This window comes from Phyllostomus discolor, chromosome 10, assembly GCF_004126475.2.
Source record: "Phyllostomus discolor isolate MPI-MPIP mPhyDis1 chromosome 10, mPhyDis1.pri.v3, whole genome shotgun sequence".
NCBI classification, from domain to species: Eukaryota; Metazoa; Chordata; class Mammalia; order Chiroptera; family Phyllostomidae; genus Phyllostomus; species Phyllostomus discolor.
In genome coordinates, this window is record NC_040912.2 from 69,549,644 (window position 1) to 69,570,694 (window position 21,051).

Below are 21,051 nucleotides of genomic sequence, written 5' to 3' on the forward strand. Positions count from 1 at the left end.
TTGAGTATTTTAAGACTAGTATATAAAATTAGGTAAATGACATATTTTTATGTATCTGCCACCATTGGACCACTTTAGCAAACTCACCTGTCATGAGTGATATGCTGGTCTGCATCATACATGCAGAAGGGATGCTCTATTGTTGTGCACTCAGTCATAAACTCTATAGATCCTCCAGTGTCTGCTGAAATGTCACATATTGCTACAAGTCTGAAAATAACATCAATACTTAGATCAGAGCCCAGAACTCTGAAGTCTCCAACAAGGTTAAAAATGAGTAAAAATGAAGGGTGCTTGGAACAACATTCAGGACGCCTGCCTAGGCTCTTAGCTTTTTCCCCCTACTGAGTTCTTCTGGGAAACCAGAATCTTCCTACTGTGAGTTTTAGGTTTCAGGAGGAAGAACAGAGGGAAGATGAGGAGAAGGAGAGGAAGGAGGAACAGGAAGAAAAGGAGGAAAGAAATAAAAATGGAAAATTCCTTCCCTAGAAATATCATTGATGACAACCTAAACTTAACCTACTTAGCCAACTCCCTCCACCCTGCTTAGTACTGCATAATTTTACATGTTATTGCATGGGAATCTCTGGAATTATGAATCAATGTCTCAGCCCACCATTTGAAATCCTTTAGAGGTTGACCCCAATTTTCCTGCCTAATCTCCAATTACCTCTTACGCATATAAACCCTACACTAGAAACTAGACTATCCCATTACTATGTCTTAAGCTGTGCTTTGGAGGCTCCATATGTATCCAGCGGCAATACTGCCACTTGCAATTCTCATTCTCCTCACTCCTCTCTCTTGAGGCTTTGCTAAGCCCAGGCTCCCACTTTCTCCTCAAGTCTGTTTGAGGAGAATACTGGTTGCTTCAGCATTCCCTTGGCACTGAGTTGATGCCAGCTACATGCCTCGGGGTAGCAACCATACCCATACTCTTCTCCATCCTTTAGCTCAGCAGAGTGCCAGAGAGACGAGATATACCATAAATACTTATTGACTAATTAGTTAATTGGACATTTAACAATGATTTGAAAGTATATTGTTTTCAGGCAATGTCCTAAGTACCTGTGGCCAAGAGAAATAGAGGCTCTCTCCTGAAGAAGATTAAGTTCAAGTGGGAGGCAGAAAATAAATGATGGTGGGTTTCAGAAAGACAAACAGACTAGAGAGAATGGAAACAGAGAAGCTGAAAAGCACCTCACTGAGGAGATAACTTCTGAGCTACATACGGAGCCACAGAAGTTAAGGAAGATTTCAAGTGGGAGGTAAGGTTAACTGTTAAATGCTCTCAAAAGGTCAACTAAGATAAGGCAGACAAGTCCTCATTAACAGTCAAGTTTTGTGATATGTGGACCCCCTATGTGTGATGCCCTAACAGTGGGCCCTGCTGCTAAAAACTGCCGTCATTGCTGAAGGAAGATCCTTACTTGTGTGGCAATGCAGGGCAGCCTTCCACACCAACAGCTGAAGTCTTGCTTGGAGCCAGGAGAATCTGAACATCTTGGCGGGTTAGTAGACGAGGGGTGTTTTGTTCCCAGTAGATCCCATTAATCAGACAAGTTGTATAGGGTGCAATCTGTAAAGCAAGTTCCAAGTTCAATAGCTAGGAAACAGAGTATTTTGATGCAGTGTGCTGAGAGAGCTATCAGTAAATTCCATGAGAAATATTTAGTGTTATTTCAAATTGACTTTATTTGCCAGGTCAGTGGCTGTCTTCTGAGTCAAAGACAAAAAATAGCCACCCAGAGTCAGTGTAAAATTCCCCATGATAGAGCAATATGTGAACATAAACATATTAATATACTTGCTCTCTAATGTGGTGCCTAGACCAGAAAAAGGCAGGACAGAGAATCAGGTGACCTAGCACTTTATTTGTAGCTCAGCAACCAGTACAGCATGACCTAAGGCAGGCTACCTGGATTTCTCTGGGCCATTTCCTTACCTGCCAGATGGGGATAATATGTAGCCCTTCCTCAAAGCAATACTGGGGAGATTAAATAATGTCAGTAAACTCCATAGACAAATGTGCTACAAACATGCATACATGGTAACTAGGTCATGATAAGTTTAAGGACATAGCCAATCACCAGTACTTCTGTGACTGGGAGGAAAAAGAAGGATGGAAATTTACTAGATTCAAAATGTTTCAGTTTGGGACTAGTTTCATATTATTTCTTTCTCAGGTATCTCAAGAATTTGCAAACTACAGGTAAAAGTCCTTTTCTATAACATGCTTTATATGCTAAACACCAAATTTCATATCAGAATCTAAACATACTATGTTGCTCAAACATATGGAAATTATTCAAAATATTTCTTATCACCATATATGCTTGCATTTTTTGTTTTGTTTTTGTCAGTTTCTTTTGAGGGGGACTGTTGCATGACCAATGACTTCAGAGCACGCAAACATATTGTTCTTCTTATAAGATGGGGCCCTGTGCCTTCCTCAGAAGGATTTTAATCGTAAGTAACTGTTTTGTACAGTGGGCATGGGCCTGTGCTTAGGCAGCCTCACTATATCACCCTGGAGCCCTATAATCAATGGTATGCATTTCAAGAGAGCTAGCTGAGGTTATAATTGCAATTCATGGCTACAGAAGGCATAAATCTATGTTGAGATACAACCTCGTAGACACTGCATTTTGCCAACAATTCAAATTAATCCAGGATAAATACAGAAAGCAGTAATCCACAGGAAATGTTTTAGAGCTACCGGGCACACGCAGACCTGCAGTACAAACAAAGACAGTGAAGCAAAGGGCACAGCCACAGAAACCAACAAAACCACTCAGCAAAGGCCACTCCAAACATCAATAAAAGCCAATAACTCCTTAGGCCAACTCATAATATCCAAGGGACTCACAACAGTCAATAAATATGGGGGACGGAAAACTAATGTTCACATTCAGAATTTCTCTCCTGGAAAGAGTCTGGCTATATTGTTTCACGAACCAACTCAAAAGCTGAGTGCAATACTCACATCAGTGTTAAAACGACTTCTGTAGTGCTCAGGATATTTGTCGTATTCTACAGGATCATATACACCATCTGTTTTCCTGACAAGATGATGATGGCGACTTAACACCGTTCCATACACTTTCCTCAGGTCTTGCAGATGAGAAAGAAATTGGTAAAGTGGATGACAAATGATAAAGATTTATGGCGATGAAATATTATAACACAGAAACTATAAAAAACAGTAAAAAACATCCAGTCATCCTCCCCCTCTTACCTCCATTTTGGGAAACTTCTTTTAATTCATGTGGTTCCACGTATTCACAGGGTAGTTCATTAAAGATTTCTTGGGCTCCCTGTAAATAACACATGAGTAAAACTCTAAAAATAAATAGGAAAAGAGCCAATATGATTTCCTACAAAGATTCTAATTAACTTTTCCCACAGTTACACAGCCCCCTGCAACCAGGACTGCACAGTCAAAAGTCAGATGAGGCTCTTGCTCATAGCCTGCAATTTGAACACCATGCATTGGAAGGGGTTTAATGTTTTTACTTAACTTATTCAGCATAGCAACAAAAGCATTTAGAAATTAGAGCACAATAAAATATTTCTATTTACTTTCTGCTTCCTTGCAGAAGCTATTTCAAGTGGGGAAACTGTATCTCCTACAAAAAATTAGATGCTTATCTCACAGCATAATACAAATAGTGATGTCCTTTTTGTAAAATATTGTTGCTGAAGAAAGACCTATTTTGTAATTACAAGTTTCTCAGTGGGGGATAGAGGTCACAAATGTGTACTCAAAACCACCCCAGAAAGAAAAAAAATACCAATTCTAGTTTAAATTTAGTTTCTTAACATCTGTCTTAAAAAAGTACATCCTGGGGTAACTTCCAAATTTTTGAATATCTCAGTGATGGAGGTAAAACATCACCCTAAGAAGAGAGCTTTACACCATTAAAAATGAGTTATTCCTCTAAAAAGGAAAAAGAAAAAAAAAATTAAAACCTCTCACAGCTTGGAATCAACTAAAAGCAAAAAACATAAGTTTGGATCATGACTGCTCTTTACTACAGAAAAGGTACATAGGTAAGAAAAGTACCCCAAACAGAATGCACATTCATGGAAAAGCAGGGCTCTGAAATGTCCACAAAATGCCCACATCCTTTGGGTTAGTCTCAGAGTTCCAGGCTGCTTTACAGAAACAAGACAGGTGGGATTTACCTTAGATACATTACCAGTCCCTGTGAACACAAATGTTAAGGGCCCTATCGACTTGGGCATCAAACCCAGAGATATTTCATAGCCAGCATCGCGGACAGCTTGCACAGCCTGACTGCTGTTCCTATAGTTATGAGCCATGCCAATGTGCTGAAAGCAAGCACACAATTCAAGTTAGTCTACAACCTGAGACAGTTTTCTATTCTTAAAGTGTGATATGTATTTCTTAAAAAATAAAATAAAAATCTCACCATAAAAGGTGTGTGATGTCCCAAAGCAAGGAGCCTTAAACCCATTCCGTGTAAAATGTTGATCATCCCTATTGCAGAATCAGACCAATAGAAAGACCATTAGTTCAGAGGAGTTGAAGCTGTTCCCTCTGCCCATTCTTCAACCTGCCCAGGGCTCTGAAGAAGCACAGACCACCTCTTCTCACATTTGGAGGGCTCCTCGCTGTCATTTTATCCATTTCCTCGCCTTTCTGCCATTAAAAGCACTACACCAGCTTCATCCCATGTATTCCTTCCACTTTCAATCCTGCTAAAATGGAGTGAGTGTCCTTCTTCTCTAAGGGTAAAGTTCGCCTTTGCCTCACATCCCACCCCTTCCTGCCTCTCTAACAAACCCATTCTTAAATTATTCCTTTCCCTATCCCCCTGTATTGGCTTATTCTTATCTTCCATTCCTCCCATACCAAAATAAAAATGAACAAACGAGAATGAAGTCACCATTAACCCCAGGAACCCCGTCAGCAATTTCAGTAACCTAAATAGCTGAACTTAGCAGATACTTTTCAGATCTTTACTTGTCAGAAGCATTCGGCAACACAGGGCCTTTCTTTGCTGGAACACTCTTCCCTCTGTACCTATGATTTTAATATTTTCATCCTACATTTCTGTAGGCACCTCCTCATATGCCCATTCCTTTCATATTAGTGTCCTCTGTGCTTTCCTTACACATTAGTCAGCTTCAGGATTCTGTCCCAGGCCTCATTCTCGTCAATCTCTGCGCGCACGCGCTCTCTCTCTCCCTCTCTCTCTCTCTCCCTCTCTCTCCCTCTCTTCCTCTCCCTCTCTCTCTCTCTCTCTCTCTCTTTCTTTCTTAGCTCATCCAGTCCCAAATTTCAAGTATTCTCTGTATACAGATTACCCTAAATCTGTGTCTGTACCACAGATATTTTATTTCAAGATCTAACTGCCCACCTTATGGATTTATCCATCTGAATGCCCTATAAACAGAAAAAACTCAGCATGCCTATAGCAAAGGCCTCAGCATCCATTCTCTTCTTTTCAGGGGTAGAACTTGTCCTGTGCAGACCCCTACCTAACTTTCTTTTATGGTTTCTCTGAAGTCAACTTTTAAAGGGATAATTTATACACAAAAAACACACCAATTTAAAGTACATAGTTTGATAACTGTTAACAAATGTATACAACCATATTAACACTAATATAATCAAGATACAAAACATTTTTATCACTCCAGTAACCCTTGCCAACCCTTGCCCTATACAATTGCTGATCTTATTTCTCTCTATATAAATGAATTTCTTAGCTACAGTTTCATATAAATGACATTATAAGTATATACTCTTTTTTGTGTGTCTGCTTTCACTCAGCATATTTTTGAGATTTATACATACTTTGCATTTATGAGTAGTTTGCTTCTTTTTATTGCTGAATTTTCCATTTTACAAATATACTACTACAATTTATCCATTCTTCTGCTGATGGGCATTTGGACTGTTTCTATATTATTATGAATAAAGATATATAACTATGTCTGTACCAAAAAGAATTCATTTCTCTTGATAAATGTCTATTTGTGGAATTTATCTTATACATTGATATTAAAGTTTTTCATTTTTTTCTTCAGTTGGTTTTGTGATTCGTGTCTTTCAAGGATTTGTACATTTTATCAACATTGTCAAATATATTGGCCTATTCATAATATTCTTTTATCCTTTTAATGTTTGTCAGATATACTGTGTGACCTCCCTTGGATTCCTAATATTGGTAAATAATATCTTCTCTTTTATTAGTCTAACTAGAAATTTATCAATTTTATTGATTTTTTTAAGGAACCAACTTTTGATTTTATTGTTTTCCCCTTTTACCTTTATTATTTCCTTCCTTCTATTTGTTTTGGATTTAATTTCTTGTTCACTTTCTACCTTTTTTAGATAGAAGTATAGACCATTAATTTGAGAACTTGCTTTTTTTTCTAATAAAAGCATTAAGTGCTATTAATTTTCTTCTTAGCTCTACTTTATCTATATCCCATAAATTTTGGTATACTGTTTTAAATTTTTATTCAGCTAAAAATATTTTCTAATTTTTCCTGTGATTTCCTCTTGAGTTATTCAAAAAGCATTGTTTATCTTTTAAATATTTGGAAAATTTCTAGACATCTTTCTATTATAATTTCTAAGTCAATTTTACTATAGTCAGAGCACATACTGTATGACTTCAAAACTTTTAAATGTATGAAGAATTGTCTTGTGACATAGCACATGGAACGTTTGAATGAATGTTCTAAGTGACTCGGAAAGAACATGTATTCCGCAGCTGTTGGGAGGAGTGCTCAGTTATGTCAGGGTGGGTGATAGCGTTTTAGTGTCCTGATTCCATACAAATTTCTGGCTACTTGTTCTGACAATTACAGACCTTCATGTAGTCTAATCTGAGAGTTATAACATATGGTGTTTCTCAGCTAAATAAGGTTCAAAGTACTAAGACAAAAATCAAGCAGAGTTGCCCTGACCAGGTGGCTCAGTTGGTTGATATGTCATCTCCTACACCAAAAGGTTGCAGGTTCAGTTCTCAGTCAGGGCACATACCTAGGCTGTGGGTTCAACCCATGGTCAGGGAGCTTATGGAAGGCAACTGATCAATGTTTCTCTCTGACATAGATCTCTCTCTCTCTCTCTCCCCACACTCCTTTTCTCTCTCTCTCTAAAATCAATCAATAAATATATCTTTGGTTGAGGAGTAAAAAATATATTTTTCCCAACTCCAGCTTCTATCCTTTCTAGATTGCTCCTCTGTTGCTCCTGCCCCTGTACCTTTTTCCTTTTTCCCCTTTTTTCTACTCCCTAAACTCTCATTACCAAGCTAACCTCTCCTTCTGCTTGTCCAAACACAACTCTCTAAAAAGTCAGAGCCTAACTATAGTTGTTATACTTCTCCCTGTCTTCTTTTTCTTTTTAATTTTTTGATAAATATATTTTAATGATTTACCTTCTTATTCTAGCCTCAGATATTCATCACCCTTAGTCACACCTGCATGTTTATTTTTACTGATGGGAGGTGAACACTCCCATCCCCTTGCTACAGAAAAGAGAAAACACACAGTCACACCAAAGGCAGATTTCAAAGTGGGTTATGTAAAAGCCCCAGTACACCTACCTGCCACACCGGCCCATTGTCCAAATGCCACAACCCGAGTTCCTCTATGATCCACCATTTTCTCATAATCAATAAGTCTGATTCCCTGGCAAAAGAGTAAAAAATTTTTCTGTCACATCAAACTTAATTTCAATGAGTAAAGCACATATATGAGCAGGTCAACATTTCACACTTTTTTCCTCTTATAAAATATATCTTGACTTGCCAACATAAGTTACCGTCAGGTACACCCTGAAACATTTAGAAAAGGCAGGTCACAAGTCAATGATTGGGTTGTGATTAGAGATGAAAGACTGGTTCTACCAGGGTGCTAAATGCCCATTGGTGGTAGTCAGTCAAATAATGGCATGATTTCCTTTCAATTTTAGCCCAGCACCATCTACAAATATATCTACAACCTCGGTTATCCTCACTTCCTTCTAGTCTCAAGGAAGACAAGTCCCTCCTGAGACTACGCCCTTGAGCTAAATAGAGGCCAGTTCTTTCCCATGTCCTCCAAGACCACTCTTGAGCTTTGTCTCTTTCCTGCACCACCCTCTCTGCACTGCTCCTTCCCCTCAGCCATTCTAAGTGACATTCACCCAGGTCTCCTTTACCTTAAAAAAATAGCACCACTCCCTCCCAAGTCCATACACACAAATTTCTCATTCTCCCTCTCCCTGTCTCCCTCTTTCTGTCCCTCTCTATCTCAGTCTCTCTTCCTCTCTTTCTCCTCTCCTTTTCTCTCACCATCCCTCCACAATTAGCTTCATTTAAAAAATAGTACAGACTGCCTGCTTTTTACCCCTTCATCTGCACTAAAATCACAGTCTTCCTATTTCCTTGGGAATCTTCCCTCTCTTAAAAACATCTTACTAATTCATGGTTAAGACCTACTGACACATTGTAATTATGAATGTTTGAAACAGGCATTGTATTTTCTCAAAGATCATATGATTTAATAATGTTCATGAATTTAAGAATGTTTAATATGCATCCAACTTCAAGTAATTGGTTACAAACTGCTGCCAAAAAAAGAAGCCCTGCTGGGTCTGTTTTTATTAATTTTCTTGTAATGGATGAAAATTTATATAACAAAAAAGTTTCTAAAGTGCTTTTTAAGGAGTTTATCTGCTTAAGGTGAAAGACTCTTCTTATAATATCACTTCCATTAATTACTTTTTGAATTTGTTCTTCAGAAACAGTGCAAATTAACTACAGCCCAAATTTAACATATTCCAAATTACTAAAAATGTGTTTCAATTACCTTATAAAATACTTCCATTGCTTTTACTGTTTGTGAATTCTCCTGTTCTCTGCCTCTTTTCAGATTCTAGTCTAGTTTCTAATGTTGTAAAATCCTTACTCTAGGACTTAGACCTTGAACTTCTCTATGCTCACTTCCTACCCACATCCTCTCTCAAGGCTTTAGATTCCATCTAGTCCAGGGGTGTCCAACCTTTTGGCATCTCTGGGACACATTGGAAGAAGAGCTGTCTTAGGCCATATGTTAAATACACAAACACTAATGAAAACTGATGAGAAACAAAAGGTTTTAAGTAAATTTACGATTTTGTGTTGGGCTGCATTCATAGCCATCCTGGACTGCATTTGGTCCCAGGCCACTGATTGGACACCCCTCCCTGCTAGTCTCTGATAACCACAGTATATGCATCAGAAGCAGCTGCCCTCCTGAGCTACAAACTCATATCCAACAACCCACACAGCACCTACATTTAAATGTCTCATAAACAAATTAAACTTGACAGTCCCTAAACTCAACTCTCAATCCTCCATCCAAGACTGCCCCTTGTGCAGTAGCATAATCTTAAATCTCCGGCAACTCTTTAAAGTTGCTCAGACCAAAATCTCAATGACATCTGTCTCTCCTCTCTCTCTCTCTCTCTCTCTCATATTCCACATTCATTTCATCAGGGAATCTTGCCAAGTAAGATCTCTAAAATACATCCAGGAATTGCCCATGCATTACAAACTCCACCACCCTCATGCAAGTCACCATCATTTGTAGCCTAGCATCCAGACTGGTCTAGATTTGCAATCTTCTCACCAGCTTCATTCTCCTCCTCCTACCTCTCACTTCCACAGAGCAGGCAGAATAAAGCATTTTAGAACATGCTTTACTCTCACCCTCCACTCAGAAAGACCCTCAGGGCTTTCCATTGCCATTCTCTCTGCTTGCAAGACTTCACAGATGGATAAGACTTGATCATTCATCTCCTTCAAATGTTTGCTCAATGCCAACTTCACAATAAGACTCTCCAGATTATCCTATTTAAACTGGCATTGCCACCTCTCTCAGTGCCCAGCACTCCTTTTCTCCTTCTGTATCCTGTTTATCTCCATTACACGTATCACCGAGTGACGTATGAAGAGTCATTTATTTGACAGATGAGTCATCTGTCTCATCCCATTAGAATATAAGTTCCCAAAGACAGGGTTATTTTATTGTCATTGCAAAGAACAGTGTTGGACACGTTGTAGGTACTCAGTAAATATTGGTTGGATGAAAACTCTGTATTTTAAATAGCCAATAGTTTTTTCAATAATATTCGTATCTCAAAATTTTTTTCCCTTAGTGTTAATAAAAGTAAAAACGGTCTCCATTCTGGTTCTGGCACTACAGAGCTGTGCCTCCTCAGTCAAGTGATTTTACTTCTCTGGGCTCCATCTGAAAAATTAGGGTGGTGGACTAGATCATCCCTGAGGTTCTTTTCAGCTCAAAAATTCTACTTGCTAATATCTAACCAGTTGGCCTTATAAATAATGAATCATTTGGGAGAACACTTCTATTATTCTTTCCATTTTACAATAAAAAATAAAATGTTTGATTTCTCATAACAAACTCCAAACTGGTGCAGCAGAGGAGCCTTAAGAGCAGCAGAACTATTCAAGCGCTAACCCACAGATTACTTTTCCTATTGTGAATAACATGACACATTTCCTAGATGCGGAAAGAAAACTAAAACTCTACTCAATAATGAAAAGTAAAAAAATAACTGTTAGTCACCAGTTACCTGTCTTAGACTCTCATCCAATAGGCCCATATTGGCCTCCTGAGCTTTTATTGTGTGGGAGAAAAATGCATAAGTCTTCTTGGACATTAATTTATCCTCTGCGGGTCTTTTAACTCCCAAAATTAGACAAGCTTCAGAAATATCCTCCTGAAGGATGCCACCAGCCTTGACATATTCCTGGGAATGTAATTTTGGTTAAAAGTTATCCCTTGGTTTGTTGTATTCATATTTTTTAATAAGTAAAATGTACAGCAATTAAAGCCACAATTTTTTGAAGGAATAAAATCTTTATGATTAAATACAAATAATAGAATAACTATATATATTTTTATTTACTAGCAAAATATCAATCTAATATGTTTGACTTTTATAGCAAAAAAATTAGGAAATTCAGCACATACTCCTATTTAAGAACAATTAATAGTTTGATCATATCCACTAGCACACAAGTGATTTAAATATAATTGTGAAGTAAATATTTTACTTTATTTATTTTAATTTTTATTGTTGACACTATTACAGATGTCTGCCATTTTCCCCTTTTCTCCCTTCCCACCCAGTCCCCACACTCACCATGCCAACCCCAGCCTTTGTCACATTGTTTTCTCTCCATAGGCTATGCACATAAGCTCTTTGGCTAATTTCTTCCAGTCCCTTCACCACCCTCCCCTCTGAGATCTGTCAGTGTATTTGACATACCCATAACTCAGGGCCTACCTGTTCTGTTCATCAGTTTATTTTGTTCATTAAATTCCACATAAAAGTGAGATCATATGGTATTTGTCTTTCTGTGACTGGCTTATTTCACTCAACATAACAATCTCTGGGTCCATCCATATTGTCTCAAAAAGTAAGAGTTCCTCCTTTTTGACAGTCATGTACTATTTCATTGTGTAAATGTGCCGCATCTTAATCCTCTCATCTACTGATGGGCACTTGGGCTGTTTCCAGATCTTGGCTATTGTAAATAATAGCCAAGTGGTCTATTATTTTTTTTAAACAATTAGTCTAGTTTTATTTTTTTACATATTCCTGTCCCATTTTCCTAATATCATTTATTGAAAGGACTGATTTTACTTCATTGTATGCTCTTGTCTCCTTTGTCAAATATTAATTGACCATATAGGCATGGGCTGATTTCTGGGCATTTGTTCTGTGCCATTGATTGATATGACTACTCTTAATGCCAGTACCAGGCTGTTTTGTTTACAATGGCTTTGCGTATAGTAGTTAGATATTCAGTATTGTGATCCCTCCTACTTTGTTCTTCTTTCTCAAGATTGCTGAGGCTATTCAGGATCTTTTTTGGTTCCATATAAATTTTTACAATATTTCTTCTAGATCTGTGAAATATGCCACTGGTATTTTAATAGAAATTGAATTGAACCTATAGATTGCTTTGGGTAGTATGGACATTTTTAACGATATTAATTTTTCCAACCATGAATACAGTATATGCATCCACTTGTTTGTATTTCTTTATTTGTTTCTTCAATGTCCTACAGTTTGCTGAGTACAGGTCTCTTACCTTCTTAGTTAAGTTTATTCCTAAGTACCTTATTTTTTGTTGTTATTGAAATGGTAAATGGGATTGTTTTTTTAGTTTCTCTTTCTGAGAGTTCATTATTGGTTTATAAAAGTGCCACCAAGTTCTTGATACTAATTTTTTATCTTCCTACTTATCCAAATATATTCATTAAATCTAGTAGTTTATTGGTGGAGTCTTAGGGGTTTTTACATCCAATATCACGTCACCTGATAATAATGACAGCTTCACTTCCTCCTTTCCAATTTTGATGCCTTTTATTTCTTCTTCTTGTCTGATCACTGTGGCTAACACTTCCAGTGCTACATTGGATATGAGAGGTGAAAGCAGACATCACTGCCTCGCTCCTGATCTTAAGGAAAGCACTTTTAGTGTTTGCCTATTGAGTGAGATGTTGGCTTTAGATTTGTCAAATGTGGCCTTTATTATGTTGAGGTATGACCCTTTGAGTCTCACTCTGATGAGAATTTTTAACATAAATGGGTGCTGGATTTTATCAAATGCTTTTCTTCATCTATTGTTATTATCATTTAATTTTTACCTTTTTCATTATTTAATGTATCACATTTATTGATTTGCAAATATTGTACCAACTTCGCATCCCCAGAATAAATCCCACTTGACCATGGTGTATGATCTTTTTAATGTATTACTGGATCTGATTTGCTATATTTTGTTGAGGGTTTTAGCATCTATGTTCATCAGAGATATTGGCCTAAAAAAAAGGAAGAAGGAAGAAGGAGGAGGAGGAGATAATATTACCCTTTGCAACAATATAGATGTACCCGGAAAACATTATGCTAAGTGAAATAAGCCAAAGAAAATTACAATATGATTTCACTCATATGTGAAATCTAATGCACAAAATGAACTAACAAGCAAGAGAGAGACAGACTGATAGATAGAGCATAGAGCTGAGAGCTGGGGCAAGGCTGTTGGGGAAGGAGGTTGGTATGGAGGGATCAAGCAAAAAAAGAAAAGAAAGGGAAGAGAAAGAACTCATGGACATGGACAAGAGTGTGGTGACTGGGGGGGATAAGGGATAGGTGGAGGTGGAACAGGGGATATAGAGGGTAAATGGTAATGGAAAAACTACAATAAATTTTTTTGAAAAGATAAACAAAATTATCATATTGCTAGCCTCCGTGGAAAAATTAATTCAGATAAAAATTATCAATGAATGCTAACATTATTCATTGAAAGGTTGTTGAGCAACAGAAAATTCACATGTCTCAACACAGCATCTCACAGATGACTCAGTAAATACAGAGAATGAATGGTATTTTAGCAAGGGAGAGACCTGATAGTAATCACCTCAGCCAAGTGATCATACATTCCTCACCATGTAATAACTGTGGTTTTTTTGTGGCTTTGATGTTATACAATGGAAAGGATATATGTCACTTATGAAATATTTATGTCACAAGTATACAAACTGAACTATCACAAGGTAAAAAAACAAACTAGTTATACCCAGAAGTGGAACATCCTACAAGTCACTTGGCCTGCAATGTTCCCAAAGTGTTACTGTCATTGAAACAAACAAAAATCAAAAGGGGAGGGTCCCATTTTTGATTAAAAGAACTACAAAGACATAAAGGTAAATTAAAGAAAGCTTAATTAAACCTCGGTTAAAATAAAAGACCATAAAAGCCATTTGGGACAAATGGGGAATGTGAAGTGGACTATGCGAGATGATATCATGAAATGATTCTTAGGTGAGAAAATTATATGATGGCTATTCAGAAAAATGATAATGAAATGCATACTGAGCATTTCGTAGTAAAATGCTATGATGTCTGCCACATATTTTCAAATGGTCCAGGGAAAAAGTATATGTATATCTTTAAAATAAAAATAAGAGTCAAACCTATAAGATTATCATGAAGAATAAAAGGAATGATAAATGTAAAGGGCATCCCACCATGGATGGCAAGGCAAACTCCCATGAACAACCTCTATTTAATGAAGCATTTCCTTGAGGGATGTTTTATGAGACAAAACACAGTAATGTCTTACTGGCCTTGTCCCCCACTCCCATAATGAGGTCCCATCATGAAGGAAAGGAGAGAATGACTAAAAGATATTACCTCCTTCTAAAAACAATCCCTCAATATTGAAATAAATCCAACCAAAAATGAAAAGACTTATACTCAAAAAATTATAAAACACTGAAGAAAGAAATTGAAGAAGATACAAATAAGTGGAAGCATATACTGTGTTCATGGAATGGAAGGATTAACATTATTAAAATGTCCATGGTACCCAAAACAATTTGCAGTTCAACACAATTCTTATCAAGACACCAATTTCACAGAACTAGGACAAATGTTCCAAAAATGTATATGGAACCACAAAAGACCCTGAAGAGCTATAGCCATCTTGAGAAAAAAAGAACAAAGTTGGAGGAATCACACTACCTGATATCAGACAATACTACAAGGACACAGTAAGCAAAACACCATGGTACTGGCATAAACTCAGACATACAGATCAATGGAACAGAATAGAGAGCCCAGAAATAAACCTATGCATTTATGGTCAATTAATATTCAACAAATGAGGCAAGAACACACAGTGAGTTGAAGATAGTCTATTCAATAAATGTCTTTTAGAAAATTGGACATAACCCTGGCTGGTATGGTTCAGTGGATTGAGTGCTGACCTGCGAACCAAAGGGTCACCAGTTCAATTCCAAGTCAGGGCACATGCCTGGGTTGTGGGGCAGGTCCCCAGTAGAGAGGCGCTCAAAAAGTAACCACACATCGATGTTTCCCTCTCTTTCTCCCTCCCTTACCCTCTCTAAAAATAAATAAATAAGTAAAATCTTTTTATTAAAAAAATTGGACCAATAACATGCAAAAAAATGAAATTAAATCACCTTTCACCATATACAAGAATAAACTTGAAGTGGATTAAAAACTTAAATGTGACTTAAAACCATAAATATCTTAGAAGAAAACATAGGCAGTAAAATGTCAGACACTTCTCATAGCAATATTTTTTCTGATATGTCTTCTCAGGCAAGGGAAACATAAAAAATAAATGGGATTACATCAAACTAAAAAGTTTTGCACAGCAAAGGAATCCATCAACAAAATGAAAAGATAACCCACTCAATGGGAGAACATACTCAGCAATAATACATCTGATAAGGAGTTCATTTCCAAAACATATAAAAAATGTATACAACTCGACACTGAGAAAACAAAGAATTCAATTTAAAAATGGGAAAAGGACTGGAATAGACACTTCTCCAAAGAGAATCTACAGATGGCCAATAGACATATGCAAAGATGCTCAATGTCACTAAAGATTAGAGAAATACAAATTAAAACCACAATGAGATATCAACTTACACCTCTCAGAATAATTATCATCAATAAATTAACATGTCGGGGGAGGGGTACGGGTAGAGGTGGAACAGGTATGAGGGGGATAAATGATAATGGAAAAATATAATAAAAATAAACTTCTAAAAATAAACAAATCAACAAAGAATAAGTGTTGGCAAGGACATGGAGTAAAGGGAACACTTGTGCACTATTGGTGGGAATGCAGATTGGTGCAGCCACTGTGGAAAACAGTAGGAAGGTTCCTCAAAAAATTAAAAAAAAAAACTGCCTTATGACCCAACGATTCCACTTCTGGTAATATATCCAAAGAAACCTGAAGCACTAATTTGAAACAATATATGCACAGCCATGTTCGTTGCAGGGTTATTTATAATAGCCAAGATTTGGAAGCAGTCCATATGCCCATCTGTAGATAAGTGGATAAAAAAGCCATGGCATATTTACACAATGGAATACTACCACACCATAAGGAAGAAGAAAATCTTACTTTTTGCAACAACGCAGATGGCCCTGGAAAGTATTATGCTAAGTGAATAAGCCAGTCAGAGAAAGGCCAATACTATATGATTTTACTTATATGTGGAATCTAATGAACAAATAAACTAACAAACAAAATAGAAACAGACTCATGGATACAGAGAAGAGACTGACAGTTGTTAAAGGGGAGAGGGTAGAGGGCTGGGTGAAAAAGGTGAAGGTATTAAAACATAAAAATCTCATAGACACAGAAACAGAATGGTGATTACAAGAGGGCAAGTGTGGTAGGTGGGATGTAGAAGAGAGTATGGGGGGATAAATGGTGACGTAAGGAGACTTGACTTTGGGTGGTAAAAACACAATATAATATACAGATGATGTATTATAGAACTGTACACGTGAAACCTATATAATTTTATTAACCAATGTCACACCAGTAAATTCAACAAAAAATTATTTAAACAAGAAAGAGCTAAAAAAGTTTTAAAATTAAAAACAATCCCTCTATCTTCTAGCTAGAGAAAGCATGAAATGGAATAAAAATAATACTTACTGGTTGAATTCTGGACTCAAGGATTCTAATTTAGCAATCTCATTATAACCCAAGTAAAGGAATATTGCCATGTGGTATTTCAGTGACATTAGCAAACATTTTCTTTTCACCAAGATGCTTTGTAGTTTTCATTTACAGGGTCATTTTATTCCCACATACTTAAGAAATTGGAAATATTTACCTTGTCGTGAATGGCCCGCCGATTGGAAGGCTGTATTAAGACCTTGTAACCCAGGTTGGTGATCCCTTTGATGTGCCGGGGAGCCAGAGGTGCCCTCCTCTCCCAGGCGTTCACATCCTCCCGCCTCACGGCCATCACCGGCTTGTGGTGAAGCCCTCTGGAGAGGCTGAGCCCCAGCCTGCCCAGTTTGGTCCTATGTACGCGCAGCATCTTGAAACCTGGTGACTGCAATGACATCATAAGGGCACAGGACAACAAAAGGCAGGTGGGCTCACAGAACAGTTCTGGTGTCCTAAGAAATCTGCTGTAAAATCCAGCCATCTCAGATGATAACAGATACAAGACAGAGAAACGAGAATGGGGAAACCTGGGTGATAAAACGGGTTCCTGTACCCAAATAAACCCAATTTTCCACAAACAAGGTTATTTATTTCTAAAATATAAAATGTATTGAACAACTTATGGGACACTAACCCATATATGAGAAGCCAGAATAGATTTTTAAATATATGTTTTATCAAGCAACTATTCAGCAAAAATGTTTTAAGCACGTTAACCTGCTATGCAAATAAATTCAATGAGATAATTTATGCTAATTTTGAGAGCATAAAGTTTGGAATTCTTTAAACATGTACAAGATTCTTGACAATCTAGCTCCGACCTCTTTGGAGTTTCATCTCTGACCATTCCTTACAAGTGCTACCCAGAGTGTTGGGCAGCCTGTGGTCTGTCGGCGAACTGCTTTTCACTGGTCCATGATGAGACGTGTACAGAAATAGAATGTTAGCACTTAGAGACCTTTATATCACATGATGGCATTTCTAGTAATTCATTGTTATTGGATTGTATGAAAGTGTTGGTTCTGACCGACTGGAAAGTTAAGAAAGCAAAACAAACACACAGGTTCCTTCACCACAGCTGTTAGAGGTTTAAAGAAGCCCAGTCCTAACCACATGCCCCAACCTCACCCTCCCTGACTCTTGTTACTTTAAACATGCTGTTCCCTTTCCCAGGGTTTCCTGTCCCTAACACATCTTCCTGTTACATTAAACCAGGACCTGTCTCAGCCAGCTTTCTAACTGCTATTCCAGGTTGCACAATTCCACTCATTTATTGAATTATGAAATGTGGATGAGAGGCTCACTGTAAATTGTATATAAAATTTTAAAGCATAAATATCAAACAGTATTCGATCCTTCTTCATATGGCTAAGTATATTTGGAAGCCAAATGTCATTTCAGATTATAATTTGCTATATCATTTGGATGATAAACCTTAGTTTTTTATGTTTAAGGTTGGCATCAAAATATAGGGACTAAATGATTTCATACCTTTCAGAAATGCTCAACCAATCACTGCTAGCATTTATCAAAATTTGTATGGAATGCGTTTCTGTTATATCAGACTGCAACCTCTGCATCAGACCTACCGCATAGATGGGGAAGGTTTGTCCAAACCGGGGGCACACAGGTCCTTGCCACCTGAGACAGAAAACTTAAATGGCAATTCACAACACAACAGACCAAACAGCAAGGAGTCCCTCTAAGAAGGCCTCAGGAAGGAGAGGGGCACGAAGAGAAAGGGCCGCACACCGCAACTGAACACATGGATGGTTGGAGCCATATCGATGATCAACATTTCAATAAAAGACTCTTATGTATTCTATTTAATGCTTAATTTATTTAAATACTTTCATTCTTAAACAGACAACGTTAGGCCCAAAACTCAAGCCAAAGAAAAAACTGCAGCATCCCTTAGCACTTGAATCCCTATATTCTCAAATAAAACCAATTCTGAAGACATTCAATTCTTTTAAGTCCAGAAATGGTCCCATCCTCCCAGCAGAAGTTGTATTTCATAGAGAAGGACATCCTCTGTTCTTTGTAGCAATTCTTGGGGCTAACATGAGGGAACATGTTCAGATAATACAGCCTCTCCCCTCAGCCCAACTTGATTTGTGATCCCAGCCACCCCGCCCACAGTGACCATCCACCACCTCCTCCTACCTCCCCGGTCTGGGGCGGGGGGTGTGGTATGGGAGGACAGACACAGACTCACAGACTGGTAATACACACATAGGTATTTGCAAAGGCAAGCTTTCTGTGGGGACTCAGAAAAGAAAGCAGCATTGTGACCCCTTGGAGTTTATTAGAGAAACTGCTTTCACTTTCACTTGTTGTAAGGAATTCCCAAATCATATGTCCTGTAACTCTGTTTTAAACAAATGTAACAATAGTTACCATTGACTACACATAATACACCTTACAGATAATATTTCATTTTTTTCCTGCAAAAAACTTATTAAGTAGATGTTATCCCCATTTTACAGGTGAAGAAACTGAACTGGAGTCCAAGTAGAGCTGCTTGCTGCTTTTTAGCAGAAGCAGGATTCCTAGGTTAACATTTAACACTCGGGATTTTCTCTTCTTTGCCAAAGCCTGCAGATGCACACTGTGTTGATCTGACACCTGTTGCTCCTGCTTCCATCGTGTTTCAGAAATTGGTCAGATCCTTATGGCATTGGCTTTAATAGTTATAGTAAATGACCAGTGCTCCCCCCAGACCGGCTGCCTCCATCCACCTCTTTCCCCTGTGCCACCAAAAACACTTCCTGAGTTTTTGCCAAGGTAAAGTCTAAGTTTCTGAGAGCTTAGGAAAAAAGATTTGCTTATAGCAGGTATTACTGTATTTGTAAGTGCTTGAACCTGAAACTTGGTCTTAGCATAGAACTTTCCAGGACCACCATTCATTTTATTCTAACGTCATCAGAAAACATCTAACAGTCCAGATTTCTTAATTGCTTTTAGGTAGGGCAGTGTGGGTCTCTAGTGTTTCACAGAAATGCCCAAGTGGGCTGTTCTGGATTTCCCTGTGCTAGATTACGTGGGTTTTCCAAAGAACATCAGGAAGTAAACATGATGTTTATTTCTGGCAATGCCTTCAGTGAAACAAAGCAGGAAGACTCCTGGCTCACCACTGGCTCCTGTGAGGTCACCTGACAGTGCCAGGGGTTGATGACAGCCTGTACGATAGGCAAGGAGGATGTGGAAAAGCAAGAGGAGGAGGAGTGAAGAAAAAGAAAGAACCGTGGAGAATAAGGAGAAGGCAGAGAAAAAGAGGAATAAAGAGGAGAAAGAGAAATGTCACCTAGTCAGGGTAGGAGATTAAGATCCTTCTTACAACTGCTAAAGTCTTTCCTTCAACACAGGAAGGGCAAGTGTTTTATATAGCATAAAAATAAAGTTTAAAAGATTCTCCCCTATGTTTTGTAAAACAAGAAGAGCACTAAGGTACACATTTTACTTCCCTAGGACTGATCAGGAATTTGAAATGACTCTAAAAGCCATGGGAGTAGCACAGCGAATTAATCGCACAGACTCACACAGAGACAAGAAGACACTCTGTTACCAGAGTGGATGGACACTAGCAATAGAACGTAAGATATGATGTCACCAAGCTCCTTTTCCATCTCTCAGTGGGAGGAAGACTTAAGAATTTCTTTTCATTTACAAATTATATAGCTTTGCAATGTACACATGAGAATCAGGCAAAGCAAGGAGAACATGCTTATATATTCTTGGTACTTTCTATCCTTTTCCAGAGAAACGAGAAGGAAAATGGTGATTAGAGATAGAAATGAGAGATGACTGATAGATAGATGATAGATAGATAGATAGATAGATAGATAATTGGTAGATAGATAATAGGTAGGTGACAGATAGAGCTTAGCACTCCATACACATCCCACCATTTTCTTTCAGTAGCCATGAATAAACCACGGTCACTGAGTGTATCATCACCCTAAATCACAAAAAGGAAACAAAGGAAATTTTGTGAGGTTTATGTATAAAAGATTCTATCTGAAGAAATGTCGCATTCACAGGCAGAGGACCCCACATGTATTTGGGAAGACCCTTTTACATGATGAGCAGACTGGTCTTTGTACGATTATGTATAATATAGTAAAATTCTCCTGATGGAGTTATCTTTTGCCTATTGATTACAGAAGAGGTGTTTTGATTTATTTCTTTAATCAAAAAATGTGGGGGGTACTTAAGATGTGCACAGCAATTTGGGGGTGCTTGTGAGGAAACAGAAATCCAGTTTCCACTCACTCTCATGGTATCCAACAGGGGCAGGATGTGACTATTTCATCTAATTAAGTGGCCCATCAAAATCAGGTGATGAATTACCAATTACTGATTATAACTGAATATTAGAGTCAGAATGACCCTGAGAGAAGGTCATCTAAAACTGATAATGCAAATGACAGGAGTGAGGGCTGTAGAAATAAGGGATTTTCTATGGTTTATAACAATCACTTTCCAAACC

The 21,051-nt window shown here is 37.8% G+C and overlaps 1 protein-coding gene across 4 annotated transcripts in view; it reads right to left on the reverse strand.

Moving 5' to 3' along the window:
• The window catches only part of AASS (aminoadipate-semialdehyde synthase), a 66,106-nt gene that overhangs the window by 40,872 nt on the left and 4,183 nt on the right, over positions 1–21,051 (reverse strand). Inside the window, exons 2-10 of one of the 4 annotated variants that reach the window (XM_028525742.2) lie at positions 16,720–16,944; positions 10,607–10,783; positions 7,593–7,677; positions 4,437–4,504; positions 4,189–4,335; positions 3,239–3,317; positions 2,987–3,114; positions 1,431–1,579; positions 88–210 (exon numbers count right to left, since the gene is read on the reverse strand). In XM_028525742.2, coding sequence (XP_028381543.1) covers positions 88–210; positions 1,431–1,579; positions 2,987–3,114; positions 3,239–3,317; positions 4,189–4,335; positions 4,437–4,504; positions 7,593–7,677; positions 10,607–10,783; positions 16,720–16,929 — 1,166 coding nt within the window. In that variant the 5' untranslated portion in view covers positions 16,930–16,944. Of the gene's footprint in view, positions 1–87; positions 211–1,430; positions 1,580–2,986; positions 3,115–3,238; positions 3,318–4,188; positions 4,336–4,436; positions 4,505–7,592; positions 7,678–10,606; positions 10,784–16,719; positions 19,717–21,051 lie in introns of those variants that run through there. The other 3 variants (XM_036010854.1, XM_028525741.2, XM_036010855.1) reach the window with 3 other exon arrangements.